At 34.8% G+C, this 18201-nt stretch overlaps 1 protein-coding gene across 1 annotated transcript in view; it reads right to left on the bottom strand.

Moving 5' to 3' along the window:
- tkv (serine/threonine receptor kinase thickveins) overlaps positions 1–12034 on the bottom strand; it is a 723071-nt gene extending 711037 nt beyond the window's left edge. Inside the window, exon 1 of the mRNA XM_073970747.1 lies at positions 11863–12034. Coding sequence (XP_073826848.1) covers positions 11863–12019 — 157 coding nt within the window. The 5' untranslated portion in view covers positions 12020–12034. The remainder of the gene's footprint in view (positions 1–11862) is intronic.
- Between the last annotated feature and the right edge of the window lie 6167 nt (positions 12035–18201).

The raw sequence follows: 18201 nt of genomic DNA, 5'->3' as shown, positions 1-18201 counted from the left end.
TATATATGTATGTATTTAAGAGTCTTCTCATAGAAAACCGAAAGATCTTCTCATAGAAAACGCAATGCCAGATTGAATATGAGTATCAGTTGTGTTTCACAGAATCAACAATACAATACCTTCATCACTCTTCTAAATCTCAAACAAATATATAGCAACGCCATCTAGCGAGATATAGCCCAACAAATAGAAAAATTATACGGCATGTTGAATAGAGTTGTACAATCTAGTTCATTTGAAAGATCTAGTTCAATAGTTCAGCTCTTTTAACTGAACTAGGTCAGTAATCTAGTTCATAGTTCACTATCCAGTTCATTCATTCGGATCATAATCGTTCAATCAAACGCATACATACACCAAATAGCATAGCAAAAATCTTATGTTGTGTGTGTGTGTGTAGAAACTGTCAACGCGAAAAAGCGCCTTGTGCGTTTCTTTTTATTTTTTTCTATCCAGAACAAGGCACATTCAATATGGGAATATGTGGATTTTGTTTTATTTTTTTATTATTTTTTTTTTTTAAGAAATCTTCACTTTCGAACAGCTAATCATTGTACCTTGATCAAAAACGTAAACAAACTCATCACATTACGAAGGCATCACTTAACACTGACGACGGCGTAACTTTATGCATATGTGAACGACATGTTGAACTAGATTGTGAATCGTTCGTTCGTTGATCGTACAGTGGCCGATGATTATAGTTCAGTGAACTATTGAACTATAATGAACTATATCGACTGATCTAGTTCATACGCTCTATTCAATGAATCGTTCAATTGAACTAGTTCGTTCATGAACTATACAACTCTAATGTTGAATAGGAATTTTGCAACATCCACTCATTCCCTAACACAAATCATTGGAATAAAATACCAATTACCAACAATCAACTTTTACCTACGTAAAATAATTATATGTGCAAACTAATATTGTTATATTTATCGTCGAAAACAAAATATATTTCCAATATTATTTTTACATTGCAGTTAGTGCTTACGATTGCTTTTAAAATATAAAAGAAAATTGCGTTCTTATTAATTTCATATTAGAGAAAAATAATTTATAAAAAATTTGTCATAGAAAATAATTATATGTGCAATAACGAAAATTTTTAAAAAATTCATAATAATGAACAAAATTGTTGTACATTTAACATGGTATTGTATTGTCCTTGTGGATTAGGACTTGTTGTAGCCTTCGTCCCATAGAACTGACTAGGTTTCTTAAGGTGCTAGTGGTGATATACTCCCATTCCGCCAATAATGCACATTTCAATTATTTCAGCGTCGTGCACTCCTTTGACTTCGCGAAAACTTTGGCGGATAGTATGCCCCGAAGGTCTTCAATGGGTTTGTGGCCATGAGTTATGGTGGCCACTCCAATAACCGTACATTTCGTGCCTTTAAAAACTCCTTTGTAGGTCCAACAGGGTGATTCGGGGCAATATCCTGCTGGAAAGTCCAATTTTATCCGTACAGTTCTCCAGCAAAATCTATTAAGTTGTTCTCTAACAACTAAATTTATGTTTCGGCACTCATTTTTGTCGGAACAAAACTTTAATTAGGCTTTATACATTTATACTCTGTTCCAGAACCTGCAAGAAACTACTATTTTTTACTACGATAACATTTTTTCCTTTATGTTATCGGAAAAAATAGTAGAAAGTAGTTGATTCTTGCAGTTCTGGAACAGACCATTAAGAATAGATATCACACTTGCTCCGTTCCAGAACCTGCAAGAAGCTACTATTTTCTACTACGATAACAATTTTTCCTTTATGTTATCGAAAAAAATAGTAAAAATTAGTAGATTCTTGCAGTTCTGGAACAAACCTATTAGTAGATTCTTGCAGTACTGGAACAGACCAACTGTGTATATATTCGGAAGTCTACTCTGAATAGATTCTGCAAACAATAAACATGAAAATTTTGTAATATATGTACATTTTTTGTGGAAGTGTGAAATATGAAGAATCATGTAATGCAAAACTAAAATAATATCGTTGACAACTGGTAGTTCTAAGCCAGCTGACGGAAATGTTCAAATTGGAGGAATTCAGGTAATCGTGTAGCTGAAAAAGGCAATCTCTGGATAAAACGAATTAAGAATCTGTTAATATCATTTTATTGTCTTAAACACTTTTTCGTACATTTCTTCCCCAGCCTGCTATTTTTCTTATTTATTCGTTGTTCAAATGCCACTATTTTTCCAATTTGAAATCAAATAAGAATGAACAACAAAATGATTTCAGTTATGGATTTTGAGCGTTTTCTGACTAGCATGGCACAATCATACAGGTACCCGCATCAGCCCAGCTGATGTACTGTGAGCTGTCAAAAAAGTTGTTGTAATTGAAACACACAAAATTAAAAAACAAAAATTTAAAAGAAAAGTTGTGAATTTTTGTCGGATTTTTGTAATAATGTGTTTATTAATAACTGCCTAACAAAATTTTGTTGAAAAAAATGTGTGAATCGCTTTATTTTTGGAAAACATTTTTGACATTTCACAGTACTGAACTCGTTTTTGTTGTAGTTGTTGGCTGATGCATCTACCTGGTAATTGTACCATGCTGACTAGCGAATTTGTCCATAATTTTGATAAATTCAAATTTTAAAATCATTTTGTGCGTGAGGTTTTTTCACCGAATCACCTTATAATTAAGATTTTATGTAATCTTATGCCAAAACTCATCACGCTATGATACAGGGATATGAGGTTGTAAAAAAAGTCATAACCCTAACGCCTATGTGCTTTGTTCAAGAACATGCAAAAGTCTACTGATTTTGAACATTTTACAATTTTTTTCCTTTAAAAATTTCAAAAGTAGTATATTGTTGCAGCTTCTAGAACAGAGCAATTTTTGAAATCTTCTGATTATACAAATGTCAACATTTTAGTAAAGAGACAAAGTTCAGTAACAACATATCACATAAAAAGACTAGATCAGATTATGTAGATTATTTACTAGTTAGTTCAATAGTTTTAGTACAAAAACACAATTGTCATATGTGCTATATTTATATAGGTATTAATCTTTCATACTCTAGGATTTAAAGAAGAATGGAGAGACATTTATTAAAAAGGAGGAGGATTTAAAGGAAAAAAGAGGAAACATTTGTTTAAAGCGGCCGTCAAAAAACTAGACGATATCTCAAAATAATACAATTGATGTTTCTACAAATATTATATTTCAAACTATGGAAATCTTTGAGTTTTTAATTCAATTATAAGGATCGAAATCCCGGAATAAGGGCATATATTTATGTGGATTATATGGTAAATATTTTACCCTTCCACAAAAAATTTACATATATTACAAAATTTTCATGTTTATTGTTTGCAGAATCTATTCAGAGTGGACTTCCGAATATATACACAGTGTGATATCTATTTTTAAATGTATCATATTTATTTTATATTTGTTATTAATCAACTAAAATAAAAATGTTTTATTAAACAATACATGGAATTGTTTTTAACGGGATTATGGGTGACCAAATACAAGACAATATCCTCGGTTATAAATAGGTTTATTTTTGTTTTCAAGTTGTCGCTAACCACAGATTCGCTTAAATTGTAGATCCTTCCATGAATTCGGGTACATTTGGGGTTTCGGCAATTTCCGAAGCGCATTTACCGGTTTTCGGTTTTTTCCGAATATATCGTCTTTGTTGCACTCTACTTATGACAACACATTATAATGCTTAAAGAGATTACCGCTTCATATACCCTAAAAGTCATAAAAATCCTTAACTGCAAAAAAATCGCAGGAAATTACGCGATTTTATTGCACATTCATTCATTTTACAATTATTTAGTTAACACCAAAAACGATGATCTTTTACTTTTTGCTTTTGTTTTTTGTTATTTCCGATCGATTTCTACATTTATTGTCTTGATGTTGTCATAAACACAAACATTATTGAAAGAATTTCTTGAAATTCCTAATTGAATATCTAAATTCATCATTTGCAAAAATTTAGTTGACTAACTGTAGATAGAAATGTTGAAAATATCAATAAAGCAACGAAGGAATTGTTGTGTGTCAATCACACATACATGACAGCATACACTGATTATTCCCTCCTTTTTTATGATTTAGGCGGTCAAATTGAGAAAAAGCGCGGGAGCACAATTGTGTATGACCGCGTTGTATGAAGTCTATGTGAATGACAGACGAACAATTAGTCTGTTCCAGTACTGCAAGAATCTACTAATTTTTACTATTTTTTCGATAACATAAAGGAAAAAATGTTATCGTAGTAAAAAGTAGTAGCTTCTTGCAGGTTCTGGAACAGAGCAAATATCATGTTTCTCTTTGTTGACATTCTTTCAAAAAATTATAAATTTGTTTCGCATATTGAATATCAAATTTATTATGACTATTTTGTCAAACGACAAAATTGACATGTCGCCGAGTTATTTTAAAGAGTATTCTCTTCATTAAACTTATCGATATTTGGCGCTCTATCCACATAATCGATATCGTTGTAAACAGCTGATGGTTATTGTTAATGTGCCGGTAAGGTAAGTATTTTGTTTTATTCTTCATTTTTGCTTTTAATGTTTGTTTCAAGGAAAAATCAACGATCCGTTCTTGAAGAAACGCTTGATGATGTGAAGGAGGGACAATTCAGACATTCCACTATTCCAGAAAAGGAGTCACGTTCATCGCTCGTCCTGTAAAAAATTTATTTCGGAAAAATGGTCGAATGGATTATGAAGGCAGGCAAACTGTGCACTCGAAGAAAACTGATGTGATTGAGGACAAAACAATGTCAAGCATACATATCTGGAGATGTACCTGTATGTTTCCACAGGCAAGCGTAAATCATCAGGAAAAGAAACTCCAAGTGAACGAGATTCACATTAGCATCTCCAACAAGAACTTCCAAGATATCAAAGATTTACATTTGGAGAAGCTTTTGTGGATTTGCATTAAATGTTATTGCGATGTGTTTTAGAATAATTAAAAGTGTGTTTTCAATAAATGTCTTTGTTTTGTGAATGTGGTTTCATGTGTGGTAATCATAATCTTATGTTCTGATCGAGCGTGGGGTATCACGAAGAAGAATTCGAAATGAAAAGTTTTTTTTTTGAGTTTTTACAAAGCAGTATGAAAGAGGACAACAAACCTGATATTTAAATGTTTCCATGGAGAGTAAATGTAGAAATTGTATAGGCGGGAATAGTAAATGGACGTTTAGTATGTTTTCAGGAGGATCCAAAGATAAAAACCAAGAAGTGTTTAGGAGGACAAGTAACGTGGATTTTATGAAGTTTTCGATGGGACCTAAAGAGGAAAGTAAAAGTTGATTTTTAAGGATTCCAAGGGGACCTTAAGAGGAAAACAAAAGTGATTTTTAAGGTTCTTAGATAGACTTCACCAGAACAACAAAGGTGAATTTCTATACAGTTTCAGGAAAGTTACCCTGGATTCTAAAAAAGGCATGCATGAGGACAAAATGTGGGCATTTTTAATGGTTTGTAAGAGGGTCCATGGGGGACAATAAACGTAAATTTTGTTTATAAGTTTGTATGAGGACACAAGGAAAAATCCGTCTGAAAACAATAAACGTAGTATTTTAAAGGTTTGTATGAGGAACTTTTGTGAGTGAGGTACCTGAAAAAGCCTATTATAGTCTATCTTCGAAATTGATCTCAGCTCGACAGAAATAATGCGATGTGCGAAGTTTGGACTAATCAATATCAGTCACTTTCGATAGTTGTAGTGTCCATCAGATTTAGTTGGTCACCATAGATTTTTTTTGAAGCTTTTGGACCAGTATATTTCAAGAATCATGAACTTATGGACAAAAACACCGCTTTAACAAACAAGACTCAACTTTTGAGGATACTTGATGCGCGTTCGAAAGAAATGTACTATGTCAAATGTGTTGGCCAAATCGGATACTCAATTCCATTTTAGTTGGTATCGACAAGTTTTTGCTTTTGGGCCTGAGTAGGCCGATATGGCCCATTTTCGAACATAAAATTTGAACAAAATATTACGGGTTGTCCTGTCAGGAGACGGCTTTAGTTTGAAACTTTTGACGCGGCATATTGTGTTATACTCAACTTAAAAGAACCGATTTACCATTTTTATAATTGGAATTGAGCAGCAAATGTGCAAATGTTTTATATTTACATTCATTAGATTTTCCTTAACATTCCCAGAAGATGTGTTGCATTTTGAGCCAAAACCAATAATGATTGATTTGACGTCTAATTTTGTTAAATTTAATTTTGTCAGTTATCCCTTCCTCAATTTTTCATTTCATTTATTTATTTTCTTCTTCTGTTTTGACATATGTGTATGGCAAAACAATGTGCGCCAAAAACATACAGCAATAGAATACTCGATATATGTTATCGATAACCAACAATTAATGGGAATTATTACAGGAGCATGGCGACATATCAATTATTTAACAGGACAATAAGAAAATTGTGTATATGTATAATTTTTTCAATTACTATTTGTTTTAAAATTCGTGATTAAATATTTGTTGAAAACCATAAACGAACATGTTTCCATGTTTTTTTTTTTTGTTAATTTGTTTATTGTTGTGATATCGATACACTTGTTTTGAGTTTTCTATTGCTGCAAACTTTTGGGGCATTTTTTTTTGTTTTTCTGTCAAACACGATGCACAATTTCACCATGATAACAAGGAATTTATATATTTTTAGGATTTATGGCCTGTTGCAATGTTAAATAAATAAATTAAAGAGTTTGAGCAACTTATAATCAAATTGCAATTAGAATGTTCGCAGCGTTATCCAGGGTGAACGAAGAAGATTGAAATTATTTCGCTACGTATAAAACGAGCTGAACAAGAGTACCTCCTGGTCTTCTAAATGATCTTCTGATTCCTATTACAATATCTTCTGGAAATACTAGTTGAGGAAAATAGTTTTTCTCCTCTATTGCTTGTTATCGAATTATAGGCAGTTTTTTAAAGTGATATTTAAAAATGGCCTCTGAAGAAAATAATTTTTTTCTCAAAATTCCTATTATAGATTTTTAAGGACACTGCATATCCTGGAAGCCCACTCGGTGGCCTATCCAACGCCACCATCCATATCCTCTAACTATTTTTAGTTCTCAAATAATATGCCGTTTTCTAAAGTGATTTTTAAAAATGGCCTCTGAAGAAAATAATTTTTTTCTCAAAATTCCTACTATAGATTTTTAAGGACACTGCATATCCTGCAAGCCCACTCGGTGGCCTATCCAACGCCACCATCCATATCCTCTAACTATTTTTAGTTCTCAAATTATATGCCGTTTTCTAAAATGGATATTTAAAAATGGCCTCTGAAGAAAATAATTTTTTTCTCAAAATTCCTACTATAGATTTTTAAGGACACTGCATATCCTGGAAGCCCCCTCGGTGGCCTATCCAACGCCACCATCCATATCCTCTAACTATTTTTAGTTCTCAAATAATATGCCGTTTTCTAAAGTGATTTTTAAAAATGGCCTCTGAAGAAAATAATTTTTTTCTCAAAATTCCTACTATAGATTTTTAAGGACACTGCATATCCTGCAAGCCCACTCGGTGGCCTATCCAACGCCACCATCCATATCCTCTAACTATTTTTAGTTCTCAAATAATATGCCGTTTTCTAAAGTGATTTTTAAAAATGGCCTCTGAAGAAAATAATTTTTTTCTCAAAATTCCTACTATAGATTTTTAAGGACACTGCATATCCTGGAAGCCCACTCGGTGGCCTATCCAACGCCACCATCCATATCCTCTAACTATTTTTAGTTCTCAAATAATATGCCGTTTTCTAAAGTGATTTTTAAAAATGGCCTCTGAAGAAAATAATTTTTTTCTCAAAATTCCTACTATAGATTTTTAAGGACACTGCATATCCTGCAAGCCCACTCGGTGGCCTATCCAACGCCACCATCCATATCCTCTAACTATTTTTAGTTCTCAAATTATATGCCGTTTTCTAAAATGGATATTTAAAAATGGCCTCTGAAGAAAATAATTTTTTTCTCAAAATTCCTACTATAGATTTTTAAGGACACTGCATATCCTGGAAGCCCGCTCGGTGGCCTATCCAACGCCACCATCCATATCATCTAACTATTTTTAGTTCTCAAATAATATGCCGTTTTCTAAAGTGATTTTTAAAAATGGCCTCTGAAGAAAATAATTTTTTTCTCAAAATTCCTACTATAGATTTTTAAGGACACTGCATATCCTGGAAGCCCGCTCGGTGGCCTATCCAACGCCACCATCCATATCCTCTAACTAATTTTAATTCTCAAATTATATGCCGTTTTCTAAAGTGATTTTTAGAAATGACCTCTGAAGAAAATAATTTTTTTCTCAAAATTCCTATTATAGATTTTTAAGGAATATGTATATCCTGGAAGCCCTCTCGGTGGCCTATCCAACGCTACCATCCATATCCTCTAACTATTTTTAGTTCTCAAATTATACGCCGTTTTCTAAAGTGATTTTTAAAAATGGCCTCTGAAGAAAATAATTTTTTTCTCAAAATTCCTACTATAGATTTTTAAGGACACTGCATATCCTGGAAGCCCACTCGGTGGCCTATCCAACGCCACCATCCATATCCTCTAACTATTTTTAGTTCTCAAATTATATGCCGTTTTCTAAAGTGATTTTTAAAAATGGCCTCTGAAGAAAATAATTTTTTTCTCAAAATTCCTACTATAGATTTTTAAGGACACTGCATATCCTGCAAGCCCACTCGGTGGCCTATCCAACGCCACCATCCATATCCTCTAACTATTTTTAGTTCTCAAATTATATGCCGTTTTCTAAAATGGATATTTAAAAATGGCCTCTGAAGAAAATAATTTTTTTCTCAAAATTCCTACTATAGATTTTTAAGGACACTGCATATCCTGGAAGCCCGCTCGGTGGCCTATCCAACGCCACCATCCATATCCTCTAACTATTTTTAGTTCTCAAATTATATGCCGTTTTCTAAAGTGATTTTTAAAAATGGCCTCTGAAGAAAATAATTTTGTTCTCAAAATTCCTACTATAGATTTTTAAGGACACTGCATATCCTGGAAGCCCACTCGGTGGCCTATCCAACGCCACCATCCATATCCTCTAACTATTTTTAGTTCTCAAATAATATGCCGTTTTCTAAAGTGATTTTTAAAAATGGCCTCTGAAGAAAATAATTTTTTTCTCAAAATTCCTACTATAGATTTTTAAGGACACTGCATATCCTGCAAGCCCACTCGGTGGCCTATCCAACGCCACCATCCATATCCTCTAACTATTTTTAGTTCTCAAATTATATGCCGTTTTCTAAAATGGATATTTAAAAATGGCCTCTGAAGAAAATAATTTTTTTCTCAAAATTCCTACTATAGATTTTTAAGGACACTGCATATCCTGGAAGCACACTCGGTGGCCTATCCAACGCCACCATCCATATCCTCTAACTATTTTTAGTTCTCAAATAATATGCCGTTTTCTAAAGTGATTTTTAAAAATGGCCTCTGAAGAAAATAATTTTTTTCTCAAAATTCCTACTATAGATTTTTAAGGACACTGCATATCCTGGAAGCCCACTCGGTGGCCTATCCAACGCCACCATCCATATCCTCTAACTATTTTTAGTTCTCAAATAATATGCCGTTTTCTAAAGTGATTTTTAAAAATGGCCTCTGAAGAAAATAATTTTTTTCTCAAAATTCCTACTATAGATTTTTAAGGACACTGCATATCCTGCAAGCCCACTCGGTGGCCTATCCAACGCCACCATCCATATCCTCTAACTATTTTTAGTTCTCAAATTATATGCCGTTTTCTAAAATGGATATTTAAAAATGGCCTCTGAAGAAAATAATTTTTTTCTCAAAATTCCTACTATAGATTTTTAAGGACACTGCATATCCTGGAAGCCCGCTCGGTGGCCTATCCAACGCCACCATCCATATCCTCTAACTATTTTTAGTTCTCAAATAATATGCCGTTTTCTAAAGTGATTTTTAAAAATGGCCTCTGAAGAAAATAATTTTTTTCTCAAAATTCCTACTATAGATTTTTAAGGACACTGCATATCCTGGAAGCCCGCTCGGTGGCCTATCCAACGCCACCATCCATATCCTCTAACTAATTTTAATTCTCAAATTATATGCCGTTTTCTAAAGTGATTTTTAGAAATGACCTCTGAAGAAAATAATTTTTTTCTCAAAATTCCTATTATAGATTTTTAAGGAATATGTATATCCTGGAAGCCCTCTCGGTGGCCTATCCAACGCTACCATCCATATCCTCTAACTATTTTTAGTTCTCAAATTATACGCCGTTTTCTAAAGTGATTTTTAAAAATGGCCTCTGAAGAAAATAATTTTTTTCTCAAAATTCCTACTATAGATTTTTAAGGACACTGCATATCCTGGAAGCCCACTCGGTGGCCTATCCAACGCCACCATCCATATCCTCTAACTATTTTTAGTTCTCAAATTATATGCCGTTTTCTAAAGTGATTTTTAAAAATGGCCTCTGAAGAAAATAATTTTTTTCTCAAAATTCCTACTATAGATTTTTAAGGACACTGCATATCCTGCAAGCCCACTCGGTGGCCTATCCAACGCCACCATCCATATCCTCTAACTATTTTTAGTTCTCAAATTATATGCCGTTTTCTAAAATGGATATTTAAAAATGGCCTCTGAAGAAAATAATTTTTTTCTCAAAATTCCTACTATAGATTTTTAAGGACACTGCATATCCTGGAAGCCCGCTCGGTGGCCTATCCAACGCCACCATCCATATCCTCTAACTATTTTTAGTTCTCAAATTATATGCCGTTTTCTAAAGTGATTTTTAAAAATGGCCTCTGAAGAAAATAATTTTGTTCTCAAAATTCCTACTATAGATTTTTAAGGACACTGCATATCCTGGAAGCCCACTCGGTGGCCTATCCAACGCCACCATCCATATCCTCTAACTATTTTTAGTTCTCAAATTATATGCCGTTTAGTAAAAAAATTTCCTCTAAAGAATATAATTTTTTTCCCAAAATTCCTATTATCGATTTTTAAGGACAATGCATATCCTGAAAGGATACTCGATGGCCTTTCCAACGCCACCTTCCGTATTCTTTTACTATTTTTAGTTCTTGAATTATTTGCCGTTTTCTAAAATGGGATCTGCATGTTTGTATGTATGTGGCTAACTGACATACGTATATATGTATGTGCGTATTTGTCAAATACGTTTTTACAACTTGTTTACATGCAGTTCTAACTGTTATACTACACAAAACGTATTTGTTATACAACGCCGCTGGTTTATGTCTTCGCTAGTTAAATACGTATTTATTTTCACGCACATGTAAAAATAATATTTGAAATATATTTTGTTTTCGATAATAAATATCACAATATTAGTTTGCACATATAATTATTTTACATGGGTATTTTTTCTTATCACATAACAAAAACAAATCCGCATATCACCACCACCACATACATAAATAAACTAATTAAATAAACAAACAATAAAAATTTAAACAAAACTTTAACGAAATGCTCTCAAACAAATAATTCACAAAAACAAAAACACGCCACAAACATTCTCACACACCACCCGCCGAAACAGCAGACACATTTGTTTTGTTTCAACACCTGTTTTTCTTATTGGAGTAAAAGAGAACACGACACATCACTCACGGAATTTGCGAATGAAGGAGAACCAAAAATAAAGCAAAAAAAAAAAACAAACCAACAAAAATCCAATTTAAGCATCACAATGTTTTTCGTTTTTCTCGTATATTCAATCGATTCTTATTGGCATTTCAATTAAATTCGATTCATTAGATGCCGCAGTTTGCACTAACCTGTTTGAAATTGCAAAAAGATGATTGGAAATAGCACAAAACACTTAAAAATTGTCAAACCGTCGCGAGAACAAAACATTTTTTCGACCATTTTTACACAAAACTTCTTCTTCTTCTTCTTCTTCAGACATATGTTTTCATATGTCAATTCCACCATGTTTGGGGTGGAATTTAAAGTGACATGAGACACTAAGTCTATGTTGCCACTTTCATGGGTATAAATGTATTTCATGGGAATGTTGTAGATTTTTTAATTTTTCTTGGGAGTTCTGTGTTCTTGAATGTTGATTCTGATTTAAATTTTAATGTCTGCTTCTTTGTAATAAGTCCATAAGGCCAGGTAGGCCTTAATGTTGTTTGTTTTAAGAATATCATCGACTGATGGTTGATGTATACCGAGTTGTCGCAGTTTCTGTAATAGAGCACGTCTTGTGCTGAGGTTAACGTCTGGGCAATTGAATGTGACGTGGTCCACGGTTTGGATGTCACCACAATCACATCTGTCAGTGCTGGTAATATTGATCTTGTGGAGATGTTGTTTCATCTGGTTATGGCCAAACCTAAGTCTCGTAATGGTTGTTGCGACGCTTCGGGGCATTTTGATGTTTCGAAACCAAGGGTTGCAGTTGACTTTAGGGGAGAATGAATAAAATCGTCTGCCGTATATACTTGTGTTCCATTTTTCCTGCCAGGATGTGATAGCCGCAGTTTTGTCTTGTTGTCTTAAGTCCGATGAATATAATTTTGGACATGAGTCGGTATGGTTGTGATTCGTTGCAATAGAGTCCACGTACTCATTCCCATCGATGCCACAATGACTTGGTACCCACAGGAAGTGAACGGTGAAAGCCTCCCCAGACATTTGATACACCTCATTCTTTATTTCAAGAATAGAGGGATGGGTGTTTTTATTGTTTTGGGATGCAATGGCTGTTAGGACCGATTTGCTGTCCGTAATGATTAAATATTTCCCAGGTTCACAGGTTCTTACTAATAACAAAGCCTCATGTATGGCGTATGCTTCCGCGGAATATATGGAACTTGCTTTATTTAAAGAGAAGGATGCTTCGATGTCTAACGATGGCATCCATAAGGCACAGCTGGTTTTGTCTGGGGTTTTTGATCCGTCGGTGAATACTTTTATGTAATCTGGAAAATTGGTGTTGATGGTAGTGCTATACAGGTTTTGTATATCCACTGAGGTCGAACGATTTTTACAGACGTTAAGAAATGATATGTTGGGAACCAGAAGGCTAGCTTGAAGTGGGAATTCATATTGCATAGGCCGCTGAAGTTTCATAATATTGTTGTTCGCTACCTTATCTTGATATAGTTGGAAAAATGTAGGCCTGATCTGAAATTTTTCATTATATTCTGATAGAAATTTATTGGTCGGGTTTCTACAGTCGACTATAATACTGTTGATGTAGTTATTGGAAAGCAGTTTTAGTCTTTCCGGCAAAGGCATTATGTTGGCCTCCACTTCCAAAGATTGGGTATGGGTAGAAATCATAGCTCCGAGTGCCGTTCTGAGCGCCCGAAATTGGATTCTTTGTATTTTGAGTAACTTGTTAAGCGGAGCGTCAAGCAATAGGTGTCCCATGTATTCAATTTTAGGTCTAACTACTCCAACGTAGAGACGAATGAGCTGTTGTGGATTGCCTCCCCAAGACACGCCACAAAGGGCACGGATTATGTTCATGAATTGAAAAGTCGATTTGTGTATATAATCCATGTGTGGTATAAAGCTGAGTTTCGAGTCCAATACAACACCCAAAAAGTTGAATGTATTTACAAATTCAATTTGTTCGCCATTGATAATTAGATCAGGGTGCATTTGAATAGAACGTCTGCTGTATGGATTGAAAATCATTCCTTTCGATTTTTGTGGGGAAAGTTCAAGCTGTATTTCTCCTAATCTTTTAACTAGACAATCAAGAGCTTTCTGCATTTTTATTTTTGCAATATTTAGGTCATATTCTGCGCAGAATATTACGAGGTCATCTGCATAAGCTAAAATTTCCACTCCTAGATCTTTGAAGATATCGTTTATATAAACGTTGAAGCTCAGTGGACTCAGGACGGAGCCTTGTGGTGTTCCGGTAAAGGATCTACGAGTAGTAGAATTCTCTGCTTCGATAATGAGTTCTTTATATTGGAATAGACGATGTAAAATAGCGCAGGTATGTTCACTTGCACCAAGATCTTTATATTTATCGATTAAAATATCAATGTTTACATTATCGAATGCGCTTTTGATGTCTAGAAATGCAGCCATAAGGTATTTACCTTCCCTTTTTGCCAATTGGGCCGCTGACCAAATACAAGTTAGGTTATCACGCGTTGATCTGGTTTTCCGGAATCCAGATTGTGCATTGTGCAGTTTATCTGAAGATTCTAGTTGGTGGTCGATCCTTCGAAAGACCATTCGTTCGAATATCTTCCTCCAACATGAGATCATGGCAATTGAACGATATGAATATGGGTCATCAACAGGCTTGCCTTTTTTATGTATAGGACATACTTTGTATTCCATCCATGGGTTCGGTATTTTTCCAGAGCGCCATATGTGGTTATATAGTGACAATAGTGTTTCTCTTACCTCATTATTAAATTCTTTTATGTGCCCATGACGGATACCATCAAGGCCGGCTGATGTGTCTTTAGATCCCTCTATAGCTGCGTTTAATTCCTCTATTGTGAAGTCATTGTCTCTTGGAATGTTGTCCATTGTAGGAGGTACATTTATAGGTCCGATGGGCCCAGATAATATGTCGTAGAATTTATCAACGCACATTTCTGGCATGCTTTTGTGTTTATTGCTGTGTCTTCCTCTGAACTTTTTAACGGTGTTCCACAGTTCAGTTGGTGTGATGTCGGCATTGATGTCTTCACACATTTTTTGCCACCCTTTTCGCTTTTCCTCTCTGAGTGTGTAAAAGTAATCCTTTTGACATTTTTTCAACTTTTCATTATTTATTCTGGTGGGAACTTTTTTGAAACGTGCTAGGGCTTTGATTAATGCTGCTTTGACTTTTTTGCATTTAAGATTCCACCAGCCGTTGTCTGGATATTGTTTCTTGCCAACGGGAATCACAAATTTGTTGTACAAGCCTTTTGAAAGGTGTTCAAATTTTTCGTCATCGGGACATTCATCATATTGTTCGCTATTCAGTATTTCGTCTATGCCGTTATTTAGCCGATCTTTTGTTATGTGTCTTGGTACGCCATATGTGGTTTTGCGGCACCTTGCGTGTAAGTCGACTTCAATGATTACGGCGCAGTGGTCGGAACCAAAGCATTCGTTTAACGTGTACCATGTTGAGATCAGTGCTATAGCAGGACTACATATTGATAGGTCTAATGCTGAAGGACAGCTGGTACCAAAATAAGTTTGTGCTCCATCATTTAGGAGAACGAGATCTTTGTCTTCTATAAATTGGAGCATCTTTTCTCCGCGATGGTCAGTGTTGTTACAACCCCATATTATGTGATGGCAATTGAAATCTCCACACATAATAATTTTTGCACATTGTGGTGTAGATGGTATGATGCTCATAAGGTCAGCTGTGCTGAAAGACACGTTAGGTGGAATGTATGTTGATATTACTATGACTGGGCCAATCTCGCTGTTAATGCAACAGGCGACTATTTCTATGTTCCGATTTATGATGTTGGTGTCAACGCTGGTGAAATGTATTGAATTTTTTATTAATATGGCAACTCCGCCGCCATATGAAGTCCTATCTTTTCTTAAAATGTCGTAGCCAGGTAAATTACAATCATCTATATTATCCAAATAAGTCTCCGAAATGCATGCAATGTCTATCCCCGATTCTCTTAAGAACTGAGACAATTGGGGTTTTTTATTTCTGATACTTCTTAAATTAATCTGTAGAATCTTCATTGTTACAATTCATCTTGTCTTTTTGAAAAGCCTCAAAAAGATGCAGGGGTGCATTGATGCTGTTATCGGAGGATGTGGATGATTGTTTAATATTTTTAACTTTATTAACACTTGTTTGGATATGATTAGGTTTATCGTTGTTAGTCGTTTGTTTTGGTGTATTGTTGATTGTAGTTTGTATGGTTTCAAGTGAATTTTGGTTTTGGGTGCTTTCAATGCGAGTGGAGTTGCACAACGAGTTTGAATTGAACTCAACGTGCGAAGCTAGGTTCTCCATGGAATCAGGCAATTGAAGGTCATTGTTAGTCTGAGATTTGGCTATGTCGATGTCAACCGACAAGTTCTCAGTTATTGGAGTTTCATTTTGAATGTCATTATTGTTAGTTGTTTCTCCTATGCCATCATTAGCAATAGGTTTTGGGCTATTAATTATCTTTCTTTTTATACCACCTTTGGGTTTTAGCTTTGGTCTCTTTGCGTTTATTTCAGGAAAGTCTTCCTGAGTAAGGTCGAACGTATTTGGAGAAGTATTTTGACTTGTTGAATCGAAGTCAGTCGTGAGCATTGGTGTTTTTTCTTCGGCTACTTTTTTAGCTTTATTTCTCAGCTCGGAACGTACATCACAATGGTTGGACCTCGCATCATGGGGCTTGTGACAATTGATACATTGTGGCATCAATGTGCAAATACCCTCATGAGCAGAGCCACAACGTGGGCAAACTTGGCGGGCCCGTGTGCAAACTCGAGTGGAGTGTCCGAATTTCCAGCACTTCTTGCACTGGAGAATTCGCTCAATAAACGGCTTCACTGGGAAATATACTTTATTGATACATACATGAGAAGGCAGCTTATTGCCACCAAATGATAACATGACGGCATCTGAATTGGTTCTTTGACCCTCTTGGGCTGGGTCCGGCTTAGTAAAACGCTTAACCTCAGTTATGGCAATGTCTTGATCGATTGGACCATACTCGGCTTTATGTTTTATAATTAAATTTTCATACAAAAATTGTTCCGAAAAGTCTTGGTCGGCCGGGATTTGCACTACGGCTTTGATCTCACAAAGCTCAGCTGGAATGAAAATGTTATATTTACTGCGCATTTCCTCATCAGCAACAATTTTGTTGATGGTGTCACGGTCGCTACAGATAATCTTCATTTTCCGCTTCGTAACAAAATGTGTCTCCAAGTTTTCAAATTTGCTGTGGAGCTCATCGGCGATTTTCATTATTGGGATAATTTTCTTATTGGGAAAAGCCTGTAAGATCGCGGCATACTCCCTCATGTAATTAATGTATTTTTTGATCCTCGGTAACGGGTATTTAAACCCATCATCCAGAGTTATTTCAACGGCCTCAGGCCAAACCATTTTATTTGATTAGTTTTTCGTCAAAAAATGGAAAAAACACTAATTAATTAATTAATTTTATTTTCTTTGAAATTTTGCGCGTCCTATTCGTTCGGCGTCACTTTCGGGTTTTTTTTTCTTTACACAAAACTGTCTAGTGATGACAAAACATTTGACATTTATGGGTGTTATCGATTACAATAGGCGAATAGTGTGGTCTTTATCCAATTGATGTAGAGTTGTATTCAAAAGCGGCAAAATTAAAAATTTATTTTTGACAGGGTTTTATATACATATGTGGTATGTTCCAGTACTGCACATTTCTACACATTTTTACTCTTTTTTTCGATAACAAAAAGGAAAAATCGGTTATCGGAGTAAAAATGTGTAGAAATGTGTAGTACTGGAACAGACCATGTGTAGTACTGGAACGGAACGAACTGTTCCGTTTTTTCATAAACGGTCAATATTTCAAAATTTCTACAATCATCATGTATTGGAATAAATTTAATCTGAAAGTGCTCTCAATACCCTATTTAACGGTGCCCTCCATATATCCGCAGGATTCATAAATTTTTTCTAAAGGGCCCCTCAATAGGTCCACCCACAAATATAGAGTGTTTTCATAAACGGACAATATTTCAAAATTTCTACAATCATCATGTATTGAAATAAATATAATCTGAAAGTGCTCCCAATATCATATTTAACGGTGCCCTCCATATATCCGCAGGACTCATACATTTTTCCTAGAGAGCCCCTCAATAGGTCCACCCACAAATATAGAGTTATTTCATAAACGGTCAATATTTCAAAATTTCTACAATCATCATGTATTGAAATAAATATAATCTGAAAGTGCTCCCAATACCCTATTTAAAGGTGTCCTCCATATGTCCACAGAACTCATAAATTTTTCCTGGAGGGCCCCTCAATAGGTCCACCCACAAATATAGGGTGTTTTCATAAACGGTCAATATTTCAAAATTTCTACAATCATCCTGTATAATAAATATAATCTGAAAGTGCTCCCAATACCCTATTTAACGGTGCCCTCCATATATCCGCAGGACTCATAATTTTT

Source organism: Musca autumnalis, unplaced genomic scaffold, assembly GCF_047663935.1.
Source record: "Musca autumnalis isolate F117 unplaced genomic scaffold, ASM4766393v1 scaffold_2, whole genome shotgun sequence".
NCBI lineage: Eukaryota > Metazoa > Arthropoda > Insecta > Diptera > Muscidae > Musca > Musca autumnalis.
This window is presented reverse-complemented; position numbering and strand designations above follow the sequence as displayed.